Below are 23,882 nucleotides of genomic sequence, written 5' to 3'. Positions count from 1 at the left end.
TGTACATGAAAAATGTAGGCCTACCATCCATCTACAACTTCTTTTCAAGGACCATCATCTAATTCGCCATGGATCAGAAGTTACATCAAGCCAAAGGTGGCTCAATCAAACTGAAAATGCAGTTAGGACTTAGAAATATTTTTCAGTGTTGAATCCACCATCAATAATAACTTGTGGGCCATGTTTGAGGCTGTTCCACACATTTTCATGAGTTGATCATAAAACAACTTTTGTTCCTTGATAAATTAGCTACAACTTTGGTAAAGAGTGCACAGCCATGCAAGGTCTCTAAGTTGTTCTTTTGAATAAGTCAAACAGTGGCACTCTGTAGGTCATTCTAAGTCAAACCTCCACTTAAGGGCAATTTAGTCATTTTGATCTACATGAACAATGTCCCATCAATTACCCTAAGTGTAGTTAAGGTGTATTAGACCAAAATCAATCACTTTACACAAGTGCTATACCAATTTCAAATGATCACATGTGATGAAACAACAAAACAAGCAATTCACTCAAATGTTGCAATTCCATGTTTCACGTGTTTCATTACTTTTGTTGCAATTTTAACTTGCCACATTCCTACCATGTTGCCATGTTTCAAGGTATAAGAAACTCATGTTGCATTCACATGTTGCACTACTACCATTCATAAGCAATCAAGTATGAAACAAATAGAATTTGCGAATGTTGCATATGTATATTTCAGTGACAATGGCATGATGACATATGTTTATGAAATGAAATGCAATTATGTGGAAGCCAAACACCTAGGGTGTTACAATCCGTGAACTGCTAACATGTGATTGTAACATTGTCTGATTAATGAAGCTCCTATTATCTCAAAAAAAAAAGTAGCGAACAATTGTATTAAGCCATTTCTGAAAAACTGAGTTAGTGTCGCTAAAATTTCAAAGTGTGCACGTGAGGTTTTAAATTCTAAAGGCCAACTTTCGATGTGAGGTAAATTCTTCCCCATACGCAGCTCTCCATCCGATGAGCTCCTCCTCCTAGTCGTTTTAGACAACAATGGAAAAGGGCAACCTACAAAGTTGTCAAAAACGTAAATTGTATGTTGTAAAAAACATAGATTCTATATCGAATCGGAGGGCTTTAAGTAGGATGGTAATTATAAGATCTTATACATAAAAATCAAAGGAAAATGTAGACTCTACTGAATAGAATCATAAAATCAAACTATAAAGAAGTAAATCACACATCTCAAGGTTAACAATCTTAACATCCTTTCTTCCGGAAATAATGTTAAACTTATATTTGGTCGCCCTCCACCGGCATTTCTTTAAGCCGAAAGGCACATCTATGTAATTTTCGGCCCATTGCATCTGCAACATCATATAAGCCCCGTTTGACTGTAATTTTCAGCTCCTTCAAGCTCCGACTCATTTTATTAGGAGAGAGAAAAATGACATCTATGAACAGTGCTGCTAGAATATGAGCTATAGAAGAAGCCAAAGGCGCTAGAAGCCATGCCAAAAACGCCATAGTTGCATGCTGGCCAGGTGAAAGGCGCTACGCAAGAACAGAAACGGACGGTCATATATTGTAGTATACACACCGACTACAGCACGCACCACTAAAAGACGATGTGAGCAAACGTTTCCAAATGAGCCACTATTTCCATCATAATCCCGTTATATGTCACATGTGACGATATACCCAGGACCTTACCTAGTATAGATTACTCAGAAATGTAGACGCTGCTCGATCAGCTAGCTCTACTGGATATATAATTAGTGCCTCGCGCGCCTCTTGTTTCTCGAGAACACGCAAAAGCTTTGCGTGTGTTCGCTTTCTATCGAAGAGCACTGTCATTTCCATCCACCCAATGACCTAGTTCGTTTATCTAAAAAAACAAATCAAAATACTATTTCGACTGATTTATTATAAGATAAAAATATTATTTTAATAAAAAAAATAAACTAAAAAGTATGAATTATGAGAGAAACGAACAGGATCAATAGTGGTGTGCAGAATTGTATGGTGAGACGTGAGAGTTGGTGACCAACTGACCACATGTGGGATTTGACATATCGACAACAAATTAACATGTCAATCCATTCTTCTTTCTTTCTTTTTTAATTTCAGAAAAGCTATGCGTTGCTCTTGTGATTCATTTGCGTGTGTCACTCGAATTCTGGATCGTTTGATTTATTCTTAAGTTGATCTGGCCTTCAGTTTTCATGTGTGGACGGCGCACCACTCCGTCTAAGGCTGCACCGCTTTAAGTTAATTCCGAGTGGGTCCATCCTGCCAGCAGGTTTTTTGGAAACGTGAATTTATTGCTCCTTGATTGGTTGCAATCTGTCCGTTTCTTTGTTTGATTGAAGCGATTTTTTTTTTAATTTTAACATTTTTTCGAAACTTATTTTAAACCTAACACTATTGGGTTTTTTTAAACTAACATTTTTGGTCGCGTCTATTGCCCTGGCGCGGCCAAATGCCTGTGCCGCGCCATGCATGGTGGCGCGGCAGAGGGCTGACGTGGCGGCGACCAGAAGCGCTGACCGCTGACGTGGCAGGGCTCTGCCGCACTATCGATTTTGGCGCGGCAGTGCCGCGCCCTGATCCGTGGCGCGGCAGAGCCGTGTATAACATCCGCCGCGGCCCGCGTGCCCGAGCAGTCGTCGTTCCCTGAGCAGCGCAGCAAGGCAGCCTGGACGCCGAGCACGCCATCCACCGCGGCCGCGTCCGCCCACGCCAGCCAGCCCACCCGCGCCAGTAAGCCTCTGCGTCCGCCCGGTGCGGCCGCCGCGCCCGCTCGCCGACGCACCTCCCCCTCCAGTCAGAACCTCCGGTCACACATGGCGGCTGCCCCGCCTAGGCCTACGTCGGCGCCTCCCGGCCCGGTCTTGCGCGCTGCAGCGAGGTTCACCACTAATATAGTTAGCACAGTTAATAAAGTTAGTAAAATTATTAAAGTATAGTTAATAAAGTTAGTTAGTTTAGTTAGTATACGTAATATAATAAGTTAGTATATGTAGTAAAGTTAGGTAGTTTAGTTAGTACATTTATTGACTCTAGTTGTACATTGGATTTAGTCTAATTAGTTGTAGTAGTTAGCCTTGTATAGATGTTAATATTTGATTAGTTAGTATAGTTATAGTGGACGAAATGCTTTCGACGACTTGATGAAGTTTCTTGAAATGCTTTTGCACACGGATTGTTGTGTTAGAGTTTTGTATGGAGGAAGTGTTAGGAGAGAAGATGGTATGTTTGAGGATATGGAAGAACAATTGGAATTGTTTGATGAACCTCCTAGCTTCAACGACCTTTGTGTCCGTTTGAATATAAAGTTTAGCGGTGATTTCACACTGAAGGGAAGGTTTGATATTGGGAAGACTAGGGCACACTATGTCCTCATGCCCTTGGGCGACCCTACTCACTGGTCCTGCTACACTAGGGTTCTCCAAGGTTTCAATGTGCCCATGGCTGAGGTGATGGTGGAGAATGGGTACATGATTCATGGTGTTTAGGACGGCCCGTCCATTGATGGTTTTGGAGGCAATGAACAAGAATTTAGGGTCGAAAGGGAAGCAACTTAGGATAACATGGATTTGGCTGGTTAGTTGATGCAAGAGCAGTTTCATTCAACTGCAGTAGGCTGTATAAGCAATGACTTCGATGTGAATGAGTTCGAACATGAAGAGGAGGAGCAGGAGGAGGAGGACAGGATCGGTGATGTACTTAGCAGTGATTCAGATGATTCTGATAATGACCAAGGAGGTACAGATGCTATGGCAACACCGGCTGATGCTATGCCAGTACCGGTTCATACTATGCCATTACCAGTACCAACTGAGGTTTTGCAAGGTGTCCATGCTCAGGGCAGACTAGTCACAGATTTGGCTGCAGATGACACCCCCTATGATTCATGGGCCAGAATTAGCAAAGCGCGACAGTATATTCCAATAACTTAGCTTGACCATCATAACATTCCCACCTGCATTTCCTTGTGCTCTGTTCAAACAATATATTATATCATATATGCCTTAGCAAAATAAATAAAATACGATTTCATGGTTACCACAAAAATAACCAACCTCATCATAGTCAATCATATGGCTGCAGTAATGCCCTATTCCAAGCTCTAAAGGGACTAGACCGTAGTTGGATTTAATATCACATTCGCACTTGACTAGTGGTGCTTTGTAAATTAACCTTTCTTTCTTCTTTTGTTTTGCTTTTGGAGGTTCTTCGGGGCATTTGTTCTTAGGACCATACAACCACTCCTTGAAACGACACTTTGCCATTGAATACACCTAAATAACGTGACATTAGTACATGACACATATAGCTCAACATTTCAACAAATACACTTTGCACTTACTTCATGCTTGTTTGGACACACAAACTCTAACGTATTATCAGGGTTTATCATGGCTCGGTCTCCGTAATGGCACAGAGGAGGTTCCTTGAGTCGTCTAACTGTGGCTAAGTGCTTCTCCTTAGCCGTCATTGGAGGGGGGTTAGGGGGAGGTGGAACCCACCGCTTGAAGTGCTCTCGTGGATGTCGCCCTCTCCACCAATCGTCGAAAAGAAGGTACCTGGGGTCAAACTTGTCTGCACTGTCGATCCACTGAAAGAAAAAGCACCTCTCATGGTCCTACACAACAAAAATTCAATAAAATATTAGTAATCTAGTAATACAAATGAAGAAGAAAAAGATAGTGGAAACAATTACTGTCGGGTACCATAAAAGGGGGTCCTCTAAGCAAGAGCCAAAAAAATCGCTTAGACCTTATAAAAATTAAAACTAAGAGACAACCACTGGCAAACCCCCACCTTATCCGTGGCTCGGCTGGGCGGCCTGGCCCACCTCGAACAATATCTGGGCTCACCCAAAGCGGGCTCGGCCTAGAACAAAACCGCAAGGCCTCGGACGAGGTACCAATTCTCCAACTCACCCGAGGCCCCGCGCAAGGCCTCAGACGAGGAACCGATTCTCCACCTCGCTCGAGGCCCCGCGCAAGGCCTCGGACGAGGAACCGATTCTCTGCCTCGCTCGAGGCCCTGCACAAGGCCTCGGACGAGGAACCGATCCTCTGCCTCGCTCGAGGCCCCAAACCGCAAGGCCTCGGATGAGGTACCGATTCTCTGCCTCGCCCGAGGCACCGCGCGTAAGGTCTCGGATGAGGTACCGATTCTCCGCCTCGCTTGAGGCTGGCTCGGCAACAACCCCGTCACCTCCGCCTTGACCGACTTCTCTGGCAGGACGTCACGTCCAACTAACACGTTCAACCACTCCCATGACATCAACCGAACGACGGCTCAATACAGCGGAGTGGCCGACGAGACGTGAGTCACATTGACACCATGCTGCCCGGAATAGGACAGGGTAGGGGTTACCGGCCGCTGTGCTCGGCACTATGCCTATGACTGACACCCGTGCTGCACTGTGCCGCCTAACCCCTGCTCTGAGGACATCGCAGCGTGGAGAGTCATGTCTGGGTCCCTATAGCCTCGGAATCGATGTACAAAGACCAACTGCTCCCTCCGAGCCTTGGCTATCCGCTTTGGGGTCTCGGTAGCCTCAGGACTCGCGCCCACCGAGCCTCCCATAATGGTTCAGCCTCTGCACCGACTAGGCCTCGGCTCTCTACATTGTCAACATACAGCGACCGACACGTCGTCCACAGTATGCGCCATGCCCTACACCAAGCCATCATAGGACCTCCCACGCCGCACAAGATCAGGCGTGACCGGCGCGTCGCTCCAGTGCACTGAGGACAAGACCGCTCCATCGACCATGCCGCCACAGTGACAAGCTGTAGGACTCGGACATGCCGCCTCTGCTCACAAAATGCCACGTAGCAAATCCATGTACTGCCCCCGTGCCTCCCTTCGGCTATAAAAGGGAGTGACCGGGGCCGCTTCTAGGATGGACAGAGGCACGCAGAGACATAGGCTCACGGACATAGACATTCATGCACACACACACGCGCAAACAACGTAATGCTCTGTAACACATGCTCTTCCTCATTACAAGAGATCAACATCTCAAGCAACTCACGCCACTACGCAGAGACCTAGGATTAGCTCCCTCTCTTGCCTAGCTTGTAAACCCCTACTACAAGCACCTCAGTGCAAGGAATACAAGATCGCTTTCTCAAACTGGACGTAGGGCACCTATTGCCTAAACCAGTATAAACCTTGTATCTCTTTGTGTCACCATCCGAGATTAGAGACATGCAGTACATTTTCACAAGTTGGTTGAGGGCCTGCCGGTCCAAAACAATGACAGTTGGCGCGCCAGGTAGGGGCACATACTGCGTGTTAGCTTAGTCATCCCCACAAGTTCCGGATGGCAGACCCCGTGCGACCACTATGTCTCAGCACGGTGATCTGGTTTAGGAGCCTAGAGTTCATGTCTCTAGGATCTGAGTACGATAAGGTATTCCTCTGAAAGCTCTAGTTTGGTTTTGGTTAATTGATGAAACCCTAAGTGCTAACCTAGTTTATCAAGATGATTATGAGATAGGTAGCACTACTCCAAGTGATGAAGCAATGGCGAAGATCATGACAATGGTGATGGCATGGTGATGGTCAAATGCTTAAACTTGGAAAAGAAGAAAGAGAAAAACAAAAGGCTCAAGGCAAAGGTATAAAATGTAGGAGCCATTTTGTTTTGGTGATCAAGACACTTAGCGAGTGTGATCACATTTAGGATTGATAGCCGTACTATTAAGAGGGGTGAAACTCATATCGGAATGCGGTTATCAAAGTACCACTAGATGCTCTAACTCATTGCATATGCATTTAGGATCTAGTGGAGTGCTAACACCCTTGAAAATATTTGTGAAAATATGCTAACACATGTGCATAAGGTGATACACTTGGTGGTTGGCACATTTGATCAAGGGTAAGAAACTCCACCGGCGGAGTGTCTGCCCGTAGAGTGCGGACAGTCCGACAGTGCCACCGGCGCCCTAGACAGAAAGGTTGGAGATCACTGCAAGTGACCGGACGCTGGGTCACTCAGCGATCGGACGCTGATAGGCTGTGTCCAGTCAAACTGATGGGTCTGCACAGTACATAGGGTATTGCACCGGACGCTGGTATGTGTTCGGTCAAGGTGGACCGAACGCGTCCAGTCGAAAAAATACACCTTGGGGAGCTTACTGGAAACGACCAGACGCTGGGGCTTCAACGTCCGGTCAGTTTTGCCGGAGCGTCCGGTCAGCTTCATAGCCGTTGAAATCTAACGAACAATGTTTGAAGCTAGTGACGCGTGGCGTCCATCGGACGACCGGACGCTGAGGGCTAGTGTTCAGTCAAGTCTGACCGGAGCATCCAGTCAGCCCGCAGTGTGCCCAGTGAAGGGGTACAATGGCTCTATTTCATGGGGGCTTCTATTTAAGCCCCATAGCTGGCTCAAGCTCACCCTCTTATACATTTTCATTGACATAGTAACCTTGTGAGCTTAGCCAAAGCCCTCCCACTCATCTCCATCATTGATCCATCATCATTGTGAGATTTAGAGAGAATCCAAGTGCATTGCTTGAGTGATTGCATCTAGAGGCACTTGGTATTCGTGTTGCGCTGTAGATTTCGCTTGTTTCTCTTGGTGGTTGCCACCACCTAGACGGTTCGAGCAGCTGTGAAGGATTAGCACGAGTTAGTGATTGTTCGTGGCCGTCTCCGGTGATTGTGAGGGGAGTTGTATCTTCCCCGGCGGAGCGCCGAAAGGTAACTCTAGTAAATTGCTCGTGTCATTGAGTTACCTCACTTGTGAGTCGGTTCTTGTGGTGTCCTATCGTGTGGACGAGGTTTGTGAAACACCTCTTAGCCGCTGAACCACCAAGTGTTGGTTGACACAACGGGGATGTAGCGTGTTGGCAAACACGTGAACCTCGGGAGAAAATCGGTTGTCTCTTGTCTTTGGCATTCTCTAGGTGATTGGCTATATATTCATCTTGTGATTGGTTTATCCCCTACACATCAGTATAATCACCCTACTCACTTATTTACATTCTTGCAAACTAGTTGACACAAGCTCTTTAGTGTAATTAGAATTGAGAGCTTGCTTTATTATTTACATTTATCTAGTTAAGCTCTTTAGAGTAGCAAGGTTGAGAGCTCTTAGTGAGTAATTACATAGCAAGTTTATGTGCCTAAGTAATCATTGCAACTAGAATTGTTGGATAGGTGGCTTGCAACCCTTATAGAGCTAGAGCAAGTTTGTATTACGCTATTTGTCATACTAATCAAATTGCTCTAGTTGATTTGTAGATTTTTAAATAGGCTATTCACCCCCCTCTAGCCATATTAGGACCTCTCAAGTGGTATCAGAGCCATGGTCACCGTTTGATTGAAGGCTTAACAACCTCGGTGTCAAATTATGGCTCAAGTTGTGTTCAACCATGTGGGGGGCAAACCACTGTTCTTTGATGGCACATGCTATGATTATTGGAAGAGAAAGATGAGGATGTATCTTGGTTCAATCAATGATCAAGTATGGGAAGTGACCGAGAATGATTATGCTATCATCGATCCTGACAATCCCACCAACCAAGACAAGACCAACAAGCAATGCAACACAATGGCTCTCAACACCATATACAATGCCATTGACTCCAAGGTGTTTGAGCAAATCAAGGATTGTGAAAGAGCAAATGATGTGTGGAAGAGATTGGAGGAAACATATGAGGGCACACCGGCGGTGAAGAGTGCCAAGTTGTCCATCCTCAAGGACAAGTTGACAAGTTTCAAGATGAAGGATGATGAGAGCATTCCAGAGATGTTCCATTGGCTACAAGTAATTGTCAATGACTTGAAGGCTTTGGGAGAAAAGATCAAGGATGATGATGTCTCCCATCGATTCTTGATGTGCTTACCTCCAAGATTTGAGATGTTGAGATTGCTTATCATAAGAGGAGGATTGAAGGATATTACCCCTAACCAAGTACTAGGTGATGTCATGACACAAGAGACATACCGTGTGGAAAGGGAGGGGGATGACAAGGATGACAAGAAGGAAGAAGAAGAAGACAAGAAGAAGAAAAGCATAGCATTCAAGGCTAGCTCATCATCATCAAAGAATAAGGGCAAGTCCAAGAAAGAATCAAGTGATGATGATCTTAGTGATATTGATGATGAAGCTATGGCTCTCTTTGTGCGCAAGATGGGCAAGTTCATGAAGAAGAAGGGCTATGATACAAGAAAGAGAAGAGATCACACTAAGAAAAAAGAGTATGTGAGAAGATGCTATAATTGCAAAAGCCCCGATCATGTAGTAGCAAATTGTCCATGCAATAGTAACAATGATGAGGATGAGAAGAAGAAGCACAAGGAGGATAAGAAAGAAAAGAAGGAGAAGAAGGAGAAGAGAATGACCTTCCAAAAGAAGAAGAAGGGTGGAGGCTATGTGGTCACATGGGATAGTGATGGCTCTTTGGATAGTGATAACTCTAGTGATGATGACAAGAAATCTATCAAGAGAGCATTAGCAAGCATTGCCATTAACAACAAGCCCTCCATCTTTGATACTCTATCGACGTGCCTCATGGCAAAACCTACTAAGGTAAAATATGATGTGAGTGATGATGAAGAATGTGAAAGTGATACTTGTAGGAGTGATGATGATGATGAGGAGTACTCCAAGGAGGAGCTCATGGACATGTGTGAGCAAGTGCATACTTGTTTTGAGATGAAGAGAAAGGAGTACAAGGAATTGAACAAGAAAGTCAAATTTCTTGAGCAATCCCTTGATGAGCTCAATGCCACTCATGAGAGGCTAATGGAAGCCCTTGAGAAGCTTGGTAAAGCTCACTCTAAGCTTGAAAAGGCTCACTCCTCGCTTATTGAGCAAGTCAAAGTGGAGGAAGCCAAGAAGGAGCAAGTGATCATAACATGTGATGTGGGACTAACATGTGATCTTATTGATGAATCTTTTCATGAACCCATTATTGTTGCTCCTACTAACACTTCTTGTAGCACAATCATTACAACTCCACCTATGAATGATACATCACTAATGGTGGAAAATGAGAACCTCAAGAAGGAGGTGAATGAGCTCACTCATGCCTTAGGCAATGCCTATGGTGGAGATGGCCGCTTGCTAAAGTGCTTGGGTAGCCAAAGGTTTTCTCTCAACAAAGAGGGATTAGGCTATACCCCCAAGAAAGGCAAGGTGGCCTTTGTCACTCCCAAAGTTAGCTTTGTGAAGAGCAATGGTCAGTTTTGCAATAAATGCAAGCAAGTTGGGCATATAGAGCAAAATTGCAAGACTAACAAGAACAAGCTACCTAATGTATCCTCAATCAAATTTGATTCTTGTTACATGCTTTATAAGGGTGCCAATGGTGTGAAGGCTAAGTTCATTGGTACACCAATTGTGGGCCCAAAGAAGAAGGTCATTTGGGTACCAAAGACCTTGGTGACTAACCTACAAGGACCCAAGCAAGTTTGGGTACCTAAAAAGAATTGATCTTCTTTTGTAGGTAAATTATAAAGCCGGAGGAAGGCATTGGGTGCTTGATAGTGGGTGCACACAACACATGATCGGTGATTCAAGAATGTTCAACTCAATCAATAAAAGCAAGAGCAGTGGGATTGATAGTATCACATTTGGTGACAATGGCAAAGGCAAGATCAAAGGGCTTAGTAAGATTGCAATATCCAATGACTTGAGCATTTCCAATGTGCTACTAGTAGAGAGCTTGAACTTCAACCTATTGTTGGTAGCTCAATTGTGTGATCTTGATTTCAAGTGCATATTTGGTGTGGATGATGTAGAGAACATAAGTGTAGATGGCACTAACTTGATATTCAAAGGATTTAGATATGAGAATCTATACTTAGTTGATTTCAATGCTAGAGAAGCTCAATTGTCAACATGTTTGATCACTAAGTCTAGCATGGGTTGGTTATGGCATAGAAGGCTTGGTCATGTTGGAATGAAACAATTGAACAAATTGATTAAGCATGACTTAGTTAGAGGCTTGAAAGATGTCACATTTGAGAAGGATAAGTTATGTAGTGCATGTCAAGCTAGAAAACAAGTTGGTAATACACATCCTAAGAAGAACATGATGAGCACATCTAAGGCATTTGAGTTGATGCACATGAACTTGTTTGGACCAACCACATACACTAGCATTGGTGGAAACAAATATGGATTTGTGATTGTGGATGATTTCACTAGATACACATGGGTGTTTTTTCTTGTTGATAAGAGTGATGTGTTTGCAATATTCAAATCATTTGTCAAGGGCATTCACAATGAGTTTGAAACAATCATCAAGAAAGTTAGAAGTGACAATGGTAGTAAATTCAAGAACACTAGAATTGATGAGTTGTGTGATGAATTTGGAATTAGACATCAATTCTCGGCCAAGTATACTCCCCAATCAAATGGGCTAGTTAAAAGAAAGAATAGAACCTTGATTGATATGGCAAGATCAATGTTGAGTGAGTACAATATGAGTCATTCATTTTGGGCCAAAGCAATCAACACGGCTTGCTACTATAGCAACCGACTCTATTGTCACCCCATGATGGAGAAGACACCTTATGAGCTATTGAATGGAAGAAAGCCCAACATAGCATACTTTTGGGGTTTTGGTTGTAAATGCTATATATTGAAGAAAGGCATTAGATTGAGCAAGTTTGAAAAGAAATGTGATGAAGGTTTCTTGCTTGGTTACTCCACTACTAGCAAGGCTTATAGACTTTGGAATTTGGCTAGTGGTACTCTTGAGGAGGTTCATGATGTGGAGTTTGATGAAACAAATGGTTCCCAAGAGGAAGATGAGAATCTAGATGATGTAAGAGGCACTCAATTGGTCAATGCAATGAAGAACATGGACATTGGTGAGTTAAGGCCTAGAGAGGTGATTGATGTTGAAGATGACAAGAATCAAGTGCTCTCTAACTCAAATGTGCAAGCTAGTGGTTCTCATGATCAAATCCAAGCAAGCACTAGTGATGGTAATGTGCAAGATCAACAAATGGCTAGTTCATCATCTCAACCAAGTGATCAATCAAATGCAAGCAATCAAGTGCAAGTGCTTCAACTAACCAATGTTGCAAGAGATGATTCATTGGACACTATCATTGGTGATATTTCAAGAGGTGTGCAAACAAGATCAAGATTGGCTTCGTTTTGTGAGCACTTCTTATTTGTGTCATCCATTGAACCTAAGAAGATAGATGAAGCTTTGAGAGATGTTGATTAGATCAATGCTATACATGAAGAGCTAAACAACTTCACAAGAAATCATGTATGTGATTTAATTGAGAGGCCTAAGGGTCATAATGTGATTAGAACTAAGTGGGTCTTTCAGAACAAGCAAGATCAAGATGGGATAGTAGTAAGGAACAAAGCAAGATTAGTGGCTCAAGGTTACACTTAAGTTGAAGGTCTTGACTTTAGAGAAACATATGCCCCGGTTGTAAGATTAGAAGCAATTAGGATTTTGCTAGCTTATGCTTGTGCCCACAACATCAAGTTATACCAAATGGATGTGAAAAGTGCATTTCTCAATGGGTACATCAATGAGCTTGTGTATGTTGAGCAACCTCCCAGTTTTGAAGATGAAAAGAAACCCAACCATGTATTCAAGTTGAGAAAGGCTTTGTATGGATTGAAACAAGCACCTAGAGCATGGTATGAGAGATTGAGGGATTTCCTACTCTCTAAGGGATTCAAGATGGGAAAGGTTGACACCACTCTCTTTACCAAGAAGCTTGAGAATGACTTGTTTGTAATGTAAATCTATGTTGATGATATCATCTTTGGGTCAACAAATCAAGAATTTTGTGAGGAGTTTGGCAAGATGATGGCAAGTGAGTTTGAGATGTCTATGGTTAGAGAACTTAGTTACTTCCTTGGTCTTCAAATCAAGCAAATAAAGAATGGCACATTTGTGAGTCAAGGTAAGTATATCAAGGACATGCTCAAGAAGTTTGAAATGGATGAGAGTAAAGCTATTAGTACACCAATGGGGACAAGTGAAAGCTTGGATAGTGATGCTAGTGGCAACATGGTGGATCAAAAGATGTATCGATCTATGATTGGAAGCCTACTCTATGTGACCACATCAAGGCCGGATGTGATGTTTAGTGTATGCATGTGTGCTAGATTTCAAGCCTCACCAAGAGAAAGTCATTTGAAGGCAACAAAGAGAATATTAAGGTACTTGAAGCATACACAACATGTTGGATTATGGTTTCCCAAAGGAGCAAGATTTGAGTTGATTGGATATTCGGATTACGATTATGTGGGATGCAAAGTTGAGAGAAAGAGCACATCGGGCATATGTCAACTATTGGGAAGATCACTTGTATCTTGGTTATCAAAGAAGCAAAATAGTGTAGCACTTTCAACCGCCGAAGCGGAGTACATTTCGGCCGGTTGTTGTTGTGCTCAATTACTTTGGATGAAGGCCACTTTGAGTGACTTTGGAATCAAGTTCAAGCAAGTGCCATTGCTATGTGACAATGAAAGTGCCGTAAAGCTCACCAACAACCCGGTTCAACACTCAAGAACAAAGCATATAGATGTCCATCATCATTTCATAAGAGATCATCAACAAAAAGGGGACATTTGCATAGAGAGTGTGGGTACCGAAGATCAACTTGCCGACATATTCACCAAGCCACTTGATGAGAAGAGGTTTTGCAAGCTAAGAAATGAATTGAACATACTTGACTTCTCTAATATGTGTTGATGCACCCCCATTATATGACATGCCTCTCCTTTGAGCAATCCAAGGTAAAAGTTGATTGGCATGGCATACATCCTTGCTAAGGACATGATTAGTGCATCTAGACATATTTCATTTTTGAATAGGCTCATTCATGAAAATCAAATGAATTTGATGCTTGTATGGTACCACTATTGCTTATATGTTTGAAATGATCTAGTGGTAGCATATGACATATTTGTGGGCTTGTAAACCTAGTGTTTGATTTAGAAAATGAGCTATAGGTGTTTAACTCAACATGGTACAAGATAACCCTTATTTGGAGGTGTGAAGAAGCTTGTCCTTAGATCAAACCGAGATAAATATCTTTTGCAAGTAATCTAGATTGAACCAAATTGGGAAAATGATCCTCATTTCACATGGTTTCACCCCAGCTTATCTATAATTTGAGGTCACCCCTATCTATACTTGAAGCCTTTGTGGTTATTGATGACAAAGGGGGAGAAATAATGTACAAAGATAGTGAAACAAAGGGGGAGAGATAATATAGAGATAATATATGACAAAAGAAGGGGATCAATTACAATTTTGAGCATACAAATAGGGGGAGCAAGCTCATAAACTTGTATGGTGCATTTGAATGAGCATTACATATGTTTGCTTGCATGGCATAAGTTTTAAATTTCAAATATCCATGCGTGTGTGGTGTATGCTAGTTGTAGGTTTGAATGTTGAAATGAAAAATTAGCATGCATAGGCTAAGTAACTAGACTTATGTTCATTCTATGGAAACTAGACCCTTGCATGTAATGTTGATCTCACGGGGTATTCTAGTTCTTGTATATGTCTAGTTACTAATGGTGCTAAGGATGGTATATTGGTGCACTCCGATTGGTATCACGCTTCAAAGGTCCATCTCTTATACCTTAGCATCATTTGGTAGAAATTGACTCCTATATTTCCTATCTAATCATATGTGCAAAGCTTCTATCCAAACTCTTAGCACATATGTAGGGGGAGCAATTGCTATCATAAGGAGTTCATAAAACTTGCCCATATCCTTTACACATGGTAAATATGCTTAGGCAAGCAACATGGATTCAAATGAACTTTAATTCATATCTTTGTATAAGGGTTGTCATCAATTACCAAAAAGGGGGAGATTGAAAGCTCTAGTTTGGTTTTGGTTAATTGATGAAACCCTAAGTGCTAACCTAGTTTATCAAGATGATTATGAGATAGGTAGTACTACTCCAAGTGATGAAGCAATGGCAAAGATCATGACAATGATGATGGCATGGTGATGGTCAAATGCTTAAACTTGGAAAATAAGAAAGAGAAAAACAAAAGGCTCAAGGCAAAGGTATAAAATGTAGGAGCCATTTTGTTTTGGTGATCAAGACACTTAGCGAGTGTGATCACATTTAGGATTGATAGCCGTACTATTAAGAGGGGTGAAACTCGTATCGGAATGCGGTTATCAAAGTGCCACTAGATGCTCTAACTCATTGCATATGCATTTAGGATCTAGTGGAGTGCTAACACCCTTGAAAATATTTGTGAAAATACGCTAACACATGTGCACAAGGCAATACACTTGGTGGTTGGCACATTTGATCAAGGGTAAGAAACTCCACCGGCAGAGTGTCCGTCTGTAGAGTGCGGATAGTCTGACGGTGCCACCGGTGCCCTAGATAGAAAGGTTGGAGGTCACTGCAAGTGACCGGACGCTGGGTCACTCAACGACCGGACGCTGATAGGCTGCGTCCGATCAAACTGACAGGTCTACACAGTACATAGGGTATTGCACCAGACGCTGGTCTATGTCCGGTCAAGGTGGACCAGACACGTCCGGTCGAAAAAATATGCCTCGAGGAGCGTACTAGAAACGACCGGACGCTGGGGCTTCAGCGTCCGGTCAGTTTTGCCAGAGCATCCGGTCAGCTTCATAGCCATTGAAATCTGATGAACAGCGTTTGAAGCTAGTGACGTGTGGCGTCCATCGAGCGACCGGACGCTGAGGGCCAGCGTCCGGTCAAGTCTGACCGGAGCATCCGGTCAGCCCGTAGTGTGCCCAGTGAAGGGGTACAATGGCTCTATTTTGTGGGGGCTTCTATTTAAGCCCCATGGCCGGCTCAAGCTCACCCTCTTGCATATTTTTATTGACATAGCAACCTTGTGAGCTTAGCCAAAGCCCTCCCACTCATCTCCATCATTGATCCATCATCATTGTGAGATTAGGAGAGAATCCAAGTGCATTGCTTGAGTGATTACATCTAGAGGCACTTGGTATTCATGTTGCGCTATGGATTTCACTTGTTTCTCTTGGTGGTTGCCACCACCTAGATAGTTGGGGCAGCTGTGAAGGATCGGCACGAGTTGGTGATTGTTCGTGGCCGTCTCCGGTGATTGTGAGGGGAGTTGTACCTTCCCCGACAGAGCGCCGAAAGGTAACTCTAGTAAATTGCTCGTGTCATTGAGTTACCTCACTTGTGGGTCGGTTCTTACGGTGTCCTATCATGTGGATGAGGTTTGTGAAACACCTCTTAGCCGCCAAACCACCAAGTGTTGGTCGACACAACGGGGACATAGCGTGTTGGCAAACACATGAAGCTCGGAAGAAAATTGGTTGTCTCTTGTCTTTGGCATTCTCTCGGTGATTGGCTATATATTCATCTTATGATTGGTTCATCCCCTACACGTCGGTATAATCACCCTACTCACTTATTTACATTCTTGCAAACTAGTTGACACAAGCTCTTTAGTGTAATTAGAATTGAGAGCTTGCTTTATTATTTACATTCATCTAGTTGAGCTCTTTAGAGTAGCAAGGTTGAGAGCTCTTAGTGAGTAATTACATAGCAAGTTTGTGTGTCTAAGTAATCATTGCAACTAGAATTGTTGGATAGGTGGCTTGCAACTCTTGTAGAGCTAGAGCAAGTTTGCATTACGCTATTTGTCATACTAATCAAATTGCTCTAGTTGATTTGTAGATTTTTAAATAGGCTATTCACCCCCCTCTAGCCATATTAGGACCTTTCATCCTCACACCCAGAGCCCCACTGACCAACGATGACATCATGCACCAGCAGCCCAGGCGCAGACGACGCCAGGGCCACCGCTCTTGTCGCGCTCGCCAGGCACGACACGAGTAGGACCACCCTAACACCGCGCAAGCTTAGGGCGACGCACCGTGCTCCACCAGTATTCCACACCCGGCTGTTGGTACAGAGTCCCTGGTTGGGGACCTGTCTAGCTTAAGCCTAGGCGAGGGAAAGACGCCGGTGGCGCACAGCGACACCCCGTCATCAAGCTCTACCCTGCCACCTCCTGAGGAGTCGACTCCGGCGGAGCGGAGCTCGGCGATGGCACCATCCCCATACCCCTTCGGGTTGAGAAATGTCGCCGCCACTATGCTTCTGCCTACAACTTCGCTCACGCGGAGCCCTCAGGACGCCACCAACATTTTGCCCTCGACCTCATTGCCACAACCTTGTCCTACACCCACACTGACTCCTCGGAGGAAGACGAGACATGGGTCGGAGCAAACTTCTTCAGGCTTTGTGACCCTGAAGCCATGCGCCGCTTCATGGCCGCGAGCGACTACTGCTTCGGCTACTCCGACTTCGACGACGAAGGCACTTACGATCCCACTTGTGAGTGCTTCCACATCGAGTTCAGGATGCCAAGCGTGGGCAATGAGGACGAAGGGGCAGGCAGTCGCTTCCCACCCCACGAAGGGGCAGGTGACCCCGCACCTCCACATGTTGAGCCTCTGGCAGCGTGGAATGGGAACCCCGCCCTCGAGGAACTCCAATGCCTAGACCTAGAGCAGCTCCATGAGCTTTAGGCCAAGGTCGAACAAGACTAACTCCTTCTACAGTAGCTTCGAGACACTCTCGAGCAAGAGCAGCGGGGTCATGGTGATGGCGGAGTAGCCCGGCGGAGGGCTCGCGACATCAACCACTGCATCAACAACAACGTAGGGGGTGAGCAACCCCCTATCTTTAATCGTGCTAGCCAGAATGTCACGGTAGCGGTGATGTTACTCCGGACTATGCCCGAGCCCTCTACCATGGAGGAGCGATGGGTCCACGACGAGCTCCGAGACCTCCTCGAGACCACCGCGGTATAGCAGGCCGAAAGCTCTGCCTCTCGACGGCATAGAGGTGGCTCGAAACTACCCATGGCATCACCTTGATAGGATAGAGAGGCCTCAGTTCGTCCCAAGCCTGCTCAGGCACCGATAGCCAACAAGGCCCTCTCGGTGCATGATCTCCTCGGCGACCGACGCGAGGCGTAGGGCGACCACGATGTGGTTAGCAGGCGATGGCACCACGACAATGAGGGGCCCGCCCGAGGCTACCACCCACACCGAGGTGGTCGCTACGATAGTGGAGAGGACCGTAGTCCTTCTCCTAGGCCACCTGGCCCTCAAGTCTTCAGCAAGGCCATCCGCGGTGCCTACTTCCCGGGCCAGTTTTGGCAACCAGCCAACCTCGCAAAGTACAGTGGCGAGACCAACCCCGAGCTGTGGCTGGCTGATTACCGCCTAGCTTGTTAGCTAGGTGGCGCAGACGATGACCTGCTCATCATCCATAACCTTCCCTTGTTCCTGTCAGACTCGGCGTGAGCCTGGCTCGAGCACCTCCCTCCCTTGCAGATCCACAACTAGCGTGACTTGGTAAAGGTCTTCGTTAGGAATTTCTAGGGCACATACGTGCGCCCCAAGAACTCTTGGGACCTCAAGAGTTGTCGCCAGAAGCCGAACAAGTCTCTCCAAGACTTCATTCGACGCTTCTCCAAGCAATGCACCGAGTTGCCCCGCGTCGACGACTCAGAAATTGTCCAAGCATTCCTCTCTGACACCTCCTGCCGAGACCTGGTCTGAGAGTTAGGCCAGAATGTGCCGACCATAGCAGGCGCACTCCTCGACATCGCCACCAACTTCGCCTTGGGCAAAGAGGCTATCGGGGCCATCTTCCCTGACAACGATGCCAAGGGGAAGCAGAGGGACGAGGCCCTTGGGGCCTCGGCCCCCACCTCCCCAAGAAAAAGAAAAAGGGTCGCTAGGGGAAGTAGGAGGTCCTCGAGGCCGGTCTCATCATAGTTGCAGATCACAAGAACCCCCGAGGCCCCGCTAGAGGCCCCGAGCTCTTTGACGACATGCTTAAGAGGCCCTGCCCTTACCACTAGGGCCCAGTGAAGCACACCCTCGAAGAGTGCACCATGCTCCGGCATTACTACGCCAACTTGGGCTCCCCAACGACGATGCCAAGAAGAGGGACATCGACGATAGGGACAATGACAAGGACGACGGTTCCCCAAGGTGTACAAGGCCTTCATAATCTTTGGCGGGCCTTCAGCGGGCCTCATGGCACGTCAGCAAAAGAGGGAGCACCAGGAGGTCTTCTCAGTTAAGGTGGCCACTCCCCGGTACCTTGACTAGTCTCGGGAGGCAATCACCTTTGATTGGGATGACCACCCCGATTACGTCCCAAACCCCGGGCAGTACCCACTCGTCGTCGACCCAATCATCGGCAACACCTGGCTCACCAAGGTGTTGATGGACAGAGGTAGCGGTCTCAACATCCTCTACACCAACACCCTAGAACTCCTGGGGCTCGACCAGTCGCGGCTCCGAGGTAATGCCACGCCCTTCCATGGCATCATGCCAGGGAAACGCATGCGACCCCTCGGGTGCATCGACTTGCCCGTCTACTTCGGCACTCCCTCCAACTACCGCAAGGAGGTCCTTACCTTCGAGGTGGTTTGGTTCAAGGGGGCCTACCATGCCATCTTGGGGCACCCATGCTACGCCAAGTTCATGGTGATCCCCAACTACACCTACCTCAAGCTCAAGATGTCGGGCCCCAACGGCGTCATCACTATCGAGTCCACATACGAGCATGCATACGACTGCAATATCGAATGCATCGAATACGCCAAGGCTCTTGTGGAGGCCGAGACCCTCATCGTCAACCTCGACCGACTTGGTAGCGAGCCACCCGAGCCCAAGCGTCGTGCTGGGACTTTCAAGCCCACAGAGGCCGTCAAGCTCATCCCAGTCGACCCCACCTGCCCCAACAACTGAGTGCTGAGGATCAGCGCCACCCTCGATAGCAAATAGGAAGCCGTGCTCATTGACTTTATCCATGCGAATGTCGATGTATTCACATGGAGTCCCTCGGACATGCCGGGCATACTGAGGGAAGTCGCCGAGCACGCCTTGGACATCTGAGCTGGCTCCAGACCGGTGAGGCAGTGCCTGCACCGATTCGATGAGGAAAAGCGCAGGGCCATCGGCGAGGAGGTGCAGAAGCTTTTGGTGGCCGGATTCATCAAGGAAGTATCGCATCCGGAGTGGTTAGCTAATCCTATATTAGTTAAGAAGAAAAACAGGAAGTGGAGGATGTGTGTAGACTATACCGGTTTGAATAAAGCATGTCCAAAAGTCCCATTCCCATTACCTCGAATCGACCAAATCATTGACTCCACTACGGGATGCGAAACCCTATCTTTCCTTGATGCGTATTCTGGTTATCATCAAATCAAGATAAAAGAATCTGACCAGCTCGCGACTTCTTTCATCACCCCATTTGGCATGTATTGCTATGTGACTATGCCGTTTGGCCTCAGAAATGCAGGGGCCACATACCAGCAATGCATGACCCAGGTCTTTGGCGAGCACATTGGGCGAACCATCGAGGCCTACATGGATGACATCGTGGTCAAGTCCAAAAAGGCTAGTGATCTCATTGATGACCTGGAGATAGCCTTCAAATGCCTTAGAGAGAAGGGCATCAAGCTCAACCCCGAGAAGTGTGTCTTCGGGGTCCCTCGAGGCATGCTCTTAGGATTCATAGTCTCAGAGCACGGCATCGAGGCCAACCTAGAGAAGGTCTCGGCCATGACCAACATATTACCAATCCGAAACCTCAAGGGACTACAGAGGGTTATGGGATGCCTTGCGGCCCTGAGCCACTTCATCTCGTGCCTTGGCGAAAAAGACTTGCCCCTGTACCGCCTCTTGAGAAAATCCAAACGCTTTTCTTGGACCCTCGAGGCTGAAGAAGCCCTCACCAAGCTCAAGGCACTGCTCACCAATCCTCCCGTCCTAGTGCCACCAACCAAGGGCAAGGCCCTCTTACTCTACGTCACCGCAACGACCCAAGTGGTCAGCACGGCCGTAGTGGTCGAGAGGTAGGAAGAGGGGCATGTTTTACCCATCCAATGACCTGTTTACTTCATCAGCGAGGTGCTCTCCGAGACTAAGACACGCTACCCCCACATTCAGAAGCTGATCTACGCCATAGTCTTGCCTCGACGCAAGAAGCATCACTACTTCAAGTCCCACCCGGTGATCATGGTGTCGTCTTTCCCTCTGGGAGAGATAATCCAGAACTAGGAGGCCTCGGGTAGAATAGCCAAGTGGGCTATGGAACTCATGGGGGAAGCTCTATCTTTTGCACCTCGGAAGGCAATTAAATCCTAGGCCTTGGCCGATTTTGTGGTGGAGTGGACCGACACCCAACTGCCACCTGCTCAAATCCAGGTGGAATGCTGGACCATGTACTTTGACGGGTCCCTGATGAAGACCGAGGCAGGTGCAGGTCTACTCTTCATCTCACCCCTCGGAGTGCACATGCGCTACATGATTCGGCTCCACTTCGCCACCTCCAACAATGCAGCCGAATACGAGGCCCTCATCAACGGTTTACAGATCGCCATCGAACTTGGAGTACGGTGTCTCAATGTATGGGGTGATTCGCAGCTCATCGTCGATCAAGTGATGAAGGAGTCGAACTGCCATGACCCCAAAATGGAGGCATACTGCAAGTTGGAACATCACCTAGAAGACAAGTTTGATGGTCTCGAACTCAACCACATTGCGCAAAAAATCAACAAGGCCACGGACGAACTGGCAAAGATGGCGTCAGTGCGGGCCTTGGTCCCCCCGAACATCTTCGCCAGAGACCTCCATAAACCTTCCATCGACTACACCTCGATGGCGGAAGAGGGCCCACCGGTCGGGCCCACCGCAGGGCCCGAGGCCCCCTCTGTCACTGAGATCCCTGTGGCCGAGCCCAAGGCCATGGAAATCAATGCAGAGCCTCCCGAGGTCAACCAAGGTATGGACTGGCGAGTCCCGTTCCTTGATTGCCTCATTCGAGGAGAGCTTCCTGTAGACAGGACCGAAGCCAGACGGCTTGCATGATGAGCCAAAACTTACGTCCTCAACAATGGCGAGCTGTATAGGCAAACCCATCTGGTGTCCTCCAACAATGCATCACCACCGAGGCAGGCCAAGCCCTACTTTAGGATTTGCATGCAGGAGCCTACGGGCACCATGCAGCGCCTCGGACGCTCATTGGAAATGCCTTCTACCAAGGGTTCTACTGGCCAACGGCAGTTGCTGATGCCACCAAGCTGGTACGCTCCTGCAAGGGATGCCAGTACTATGCGCGACAGACGCACCTCCTGGCCCAAGCCCTCCAAACCATCCCCATTACATGGCCATTTGTCGTGTGGGGGCTGGACATGGTTGGGCCTCTACAAAAGGCCCTCGGGGGCTATACCCATTTGCTGGTAGCGATCGATAAGTTCTCTAAGTGGATCGAGGCTCGTTCATTCAATCAAATCAAATATGAGCAAGCGGTGTTGTTCTTCACTGATATCATCCATAGATTTGGGGTTCCAAACACCATCATCACTGACAATGGGACATAATTAACCGGCCACAAGTTCCTAACATTCTGCGATGACCACCACATCCGTGTGGCCTGGTTGGCCATAGGACACCCTAGGATAAATGGCAAGTAGAACGTGCCAACGGCATGATCCTACATGGCCTCAAGCCAAGAATATACAACCGGTTGAAGAAGTTTGGCAAGAAATGGCTTGCTGAACTCCAATCGGTCATCTGGAGCCTGAGGATCACTCTGAGCCGAGCCACGGGGTTCACACCGTTCTTCCTGGTCTACGGAGCCGAGGCCATCCTCCCCACTGACTTGGAGTACGGTTCCCCGAGGCTATAGGCCTACAACGAGCAAAGCAACCGCACTGCCCGCGAGGACACCCTTGACCAACTGGAGGAAGCCTGAGATGTTGCACTGCTACACTCGGCCAAGTACCAGCAAGCCCTACGACGCTATCAAGCTCAGCACATTCAAGGCCAAGACCTGAAGGTGGGCGACCTGGTGCTGAGATTGAGGCAGAGCAATAAGGGCCGCCACAAGCTGATCCCGCCATGGGAAAGGCCGTACATCATCTCCCAAGTGCTAAAGCCCGGGACCTACAAGCTAGCCAACGAGAAGGGCGAAATCCTCATCAACGCTTGAAACATAGAATAGCTACGTCACTTCTACCCTTAAATTTCAAAGCATTATATACATTGTTTCTCAAAATACAATAAAGAAGCATTCTTTAGTTGTTTTAATTTTTCGAGAAACCCCCTGAGCCCATCGATGGGGGATCGACGTTACAATAACGCTATAAGGGAGACTCGGCTCTACTTCTACAGTGGTGCCCACCACGGGGCTCGAACAAGACACGACTCTGCCTCTATAGAACCAAGCCTCCCTTGGGGGCTATAAGGGGGGATCCCCCCTAAGTCCCAGACACTGTTTTTAGTTGTTTTTTGAAAAAAAATCTACGCCAAACTCTCTCTCGTACTCTGACAAATCGATTATAAAAACCTAAGGACCGAAAGTCTGTCTCAGGGCCAAAAGGTCGGCCGAGCTGTGAGACGGCCTACGCCTCTGGGCTACGGCAACTCCCTCGCCACCTTTTGCCTGAGGGGCAGCTTAGGCTCTGAGGAAGTTTTTTGCAAGTGATATGTTCAAAGATGAGACAGAGGGCAGAGGCTCAGAAATACAATAAAAAACAATTAAAAAGCATATACACATAAGTACTTCAAAAAGGCCTCGATAGCCACAAGCGTTACGGTACAATAATGTAAGATCTAATCTATTTACATGGCCCCTTTGGCCCAGGTCAAAGCTCAGGGTCGCTAGCGTCGGCGGTCGGCATAGGAGGAACCATCTCCTCTTCGAACAGCTTGGCTAGCGCCGTGCCAGGGGCCTTAGCCGCCTCCACCAGCTTCATGACCTCCTCCTCAGCCTTCTCGTCATCCTCAGCCACGACATAACCATCGCTGATGGCCTCGAGGTCGATGCTGGCGTAGTGCGAGGAGACGACGGCTAGGGCACACTTGAT

At 46.8% G+C, this 23,882-nt stretch overlaps 1 protein-coding gene across 1 annotated transcript; it reads left to right on the top strand.

Annotated features, from left to right (window-relative positions):
* The first annotated feature begins 19,230 nt into the window (after window positions 1-19,230).
* Window positions 19,231-19,758, top strand: LOC136455111 (uncharacterized). The gene has a single exon (XM_066455265.1). It carries the CDS (start codon window positions 19,231-19,233, stop codon window positions 19,756-19,758), a length of 528 nt encoding a protein of 175 aa, XP_066311362.1.
* The last annotated feature ends 4,124 nt before the right edge of the window (window positions 19,759-23,882 follow it).

Source organism: Miscanthus floridulus, chromosome 5, assembly GCF_019320115.1.
Source record: "Miscanthus floridulus cultivar M001 chromosome 5, ASM1932011v1, whole genome shotgun sequence".
Taxonomy (NCBI): Eukaryota; Viridiplantae; Streptophyta; class Magnoliopsida; order Poales; family Poaceae; genus Miscanthus; species Miscanthus floridulus.
This window is presented reverse-complemented; position numbering and strand designations above follow the sequence as displayed.

What these genes read in the sequence shown, in the direction of transcription:
- LOC136455111 (XM_066455265.1), top strand. Translation starts at nt 19,231, where the DNA reads ATGGACAGAGGTAGCGGTCTCAACATCCTCTACACCAACACCCTAGAA.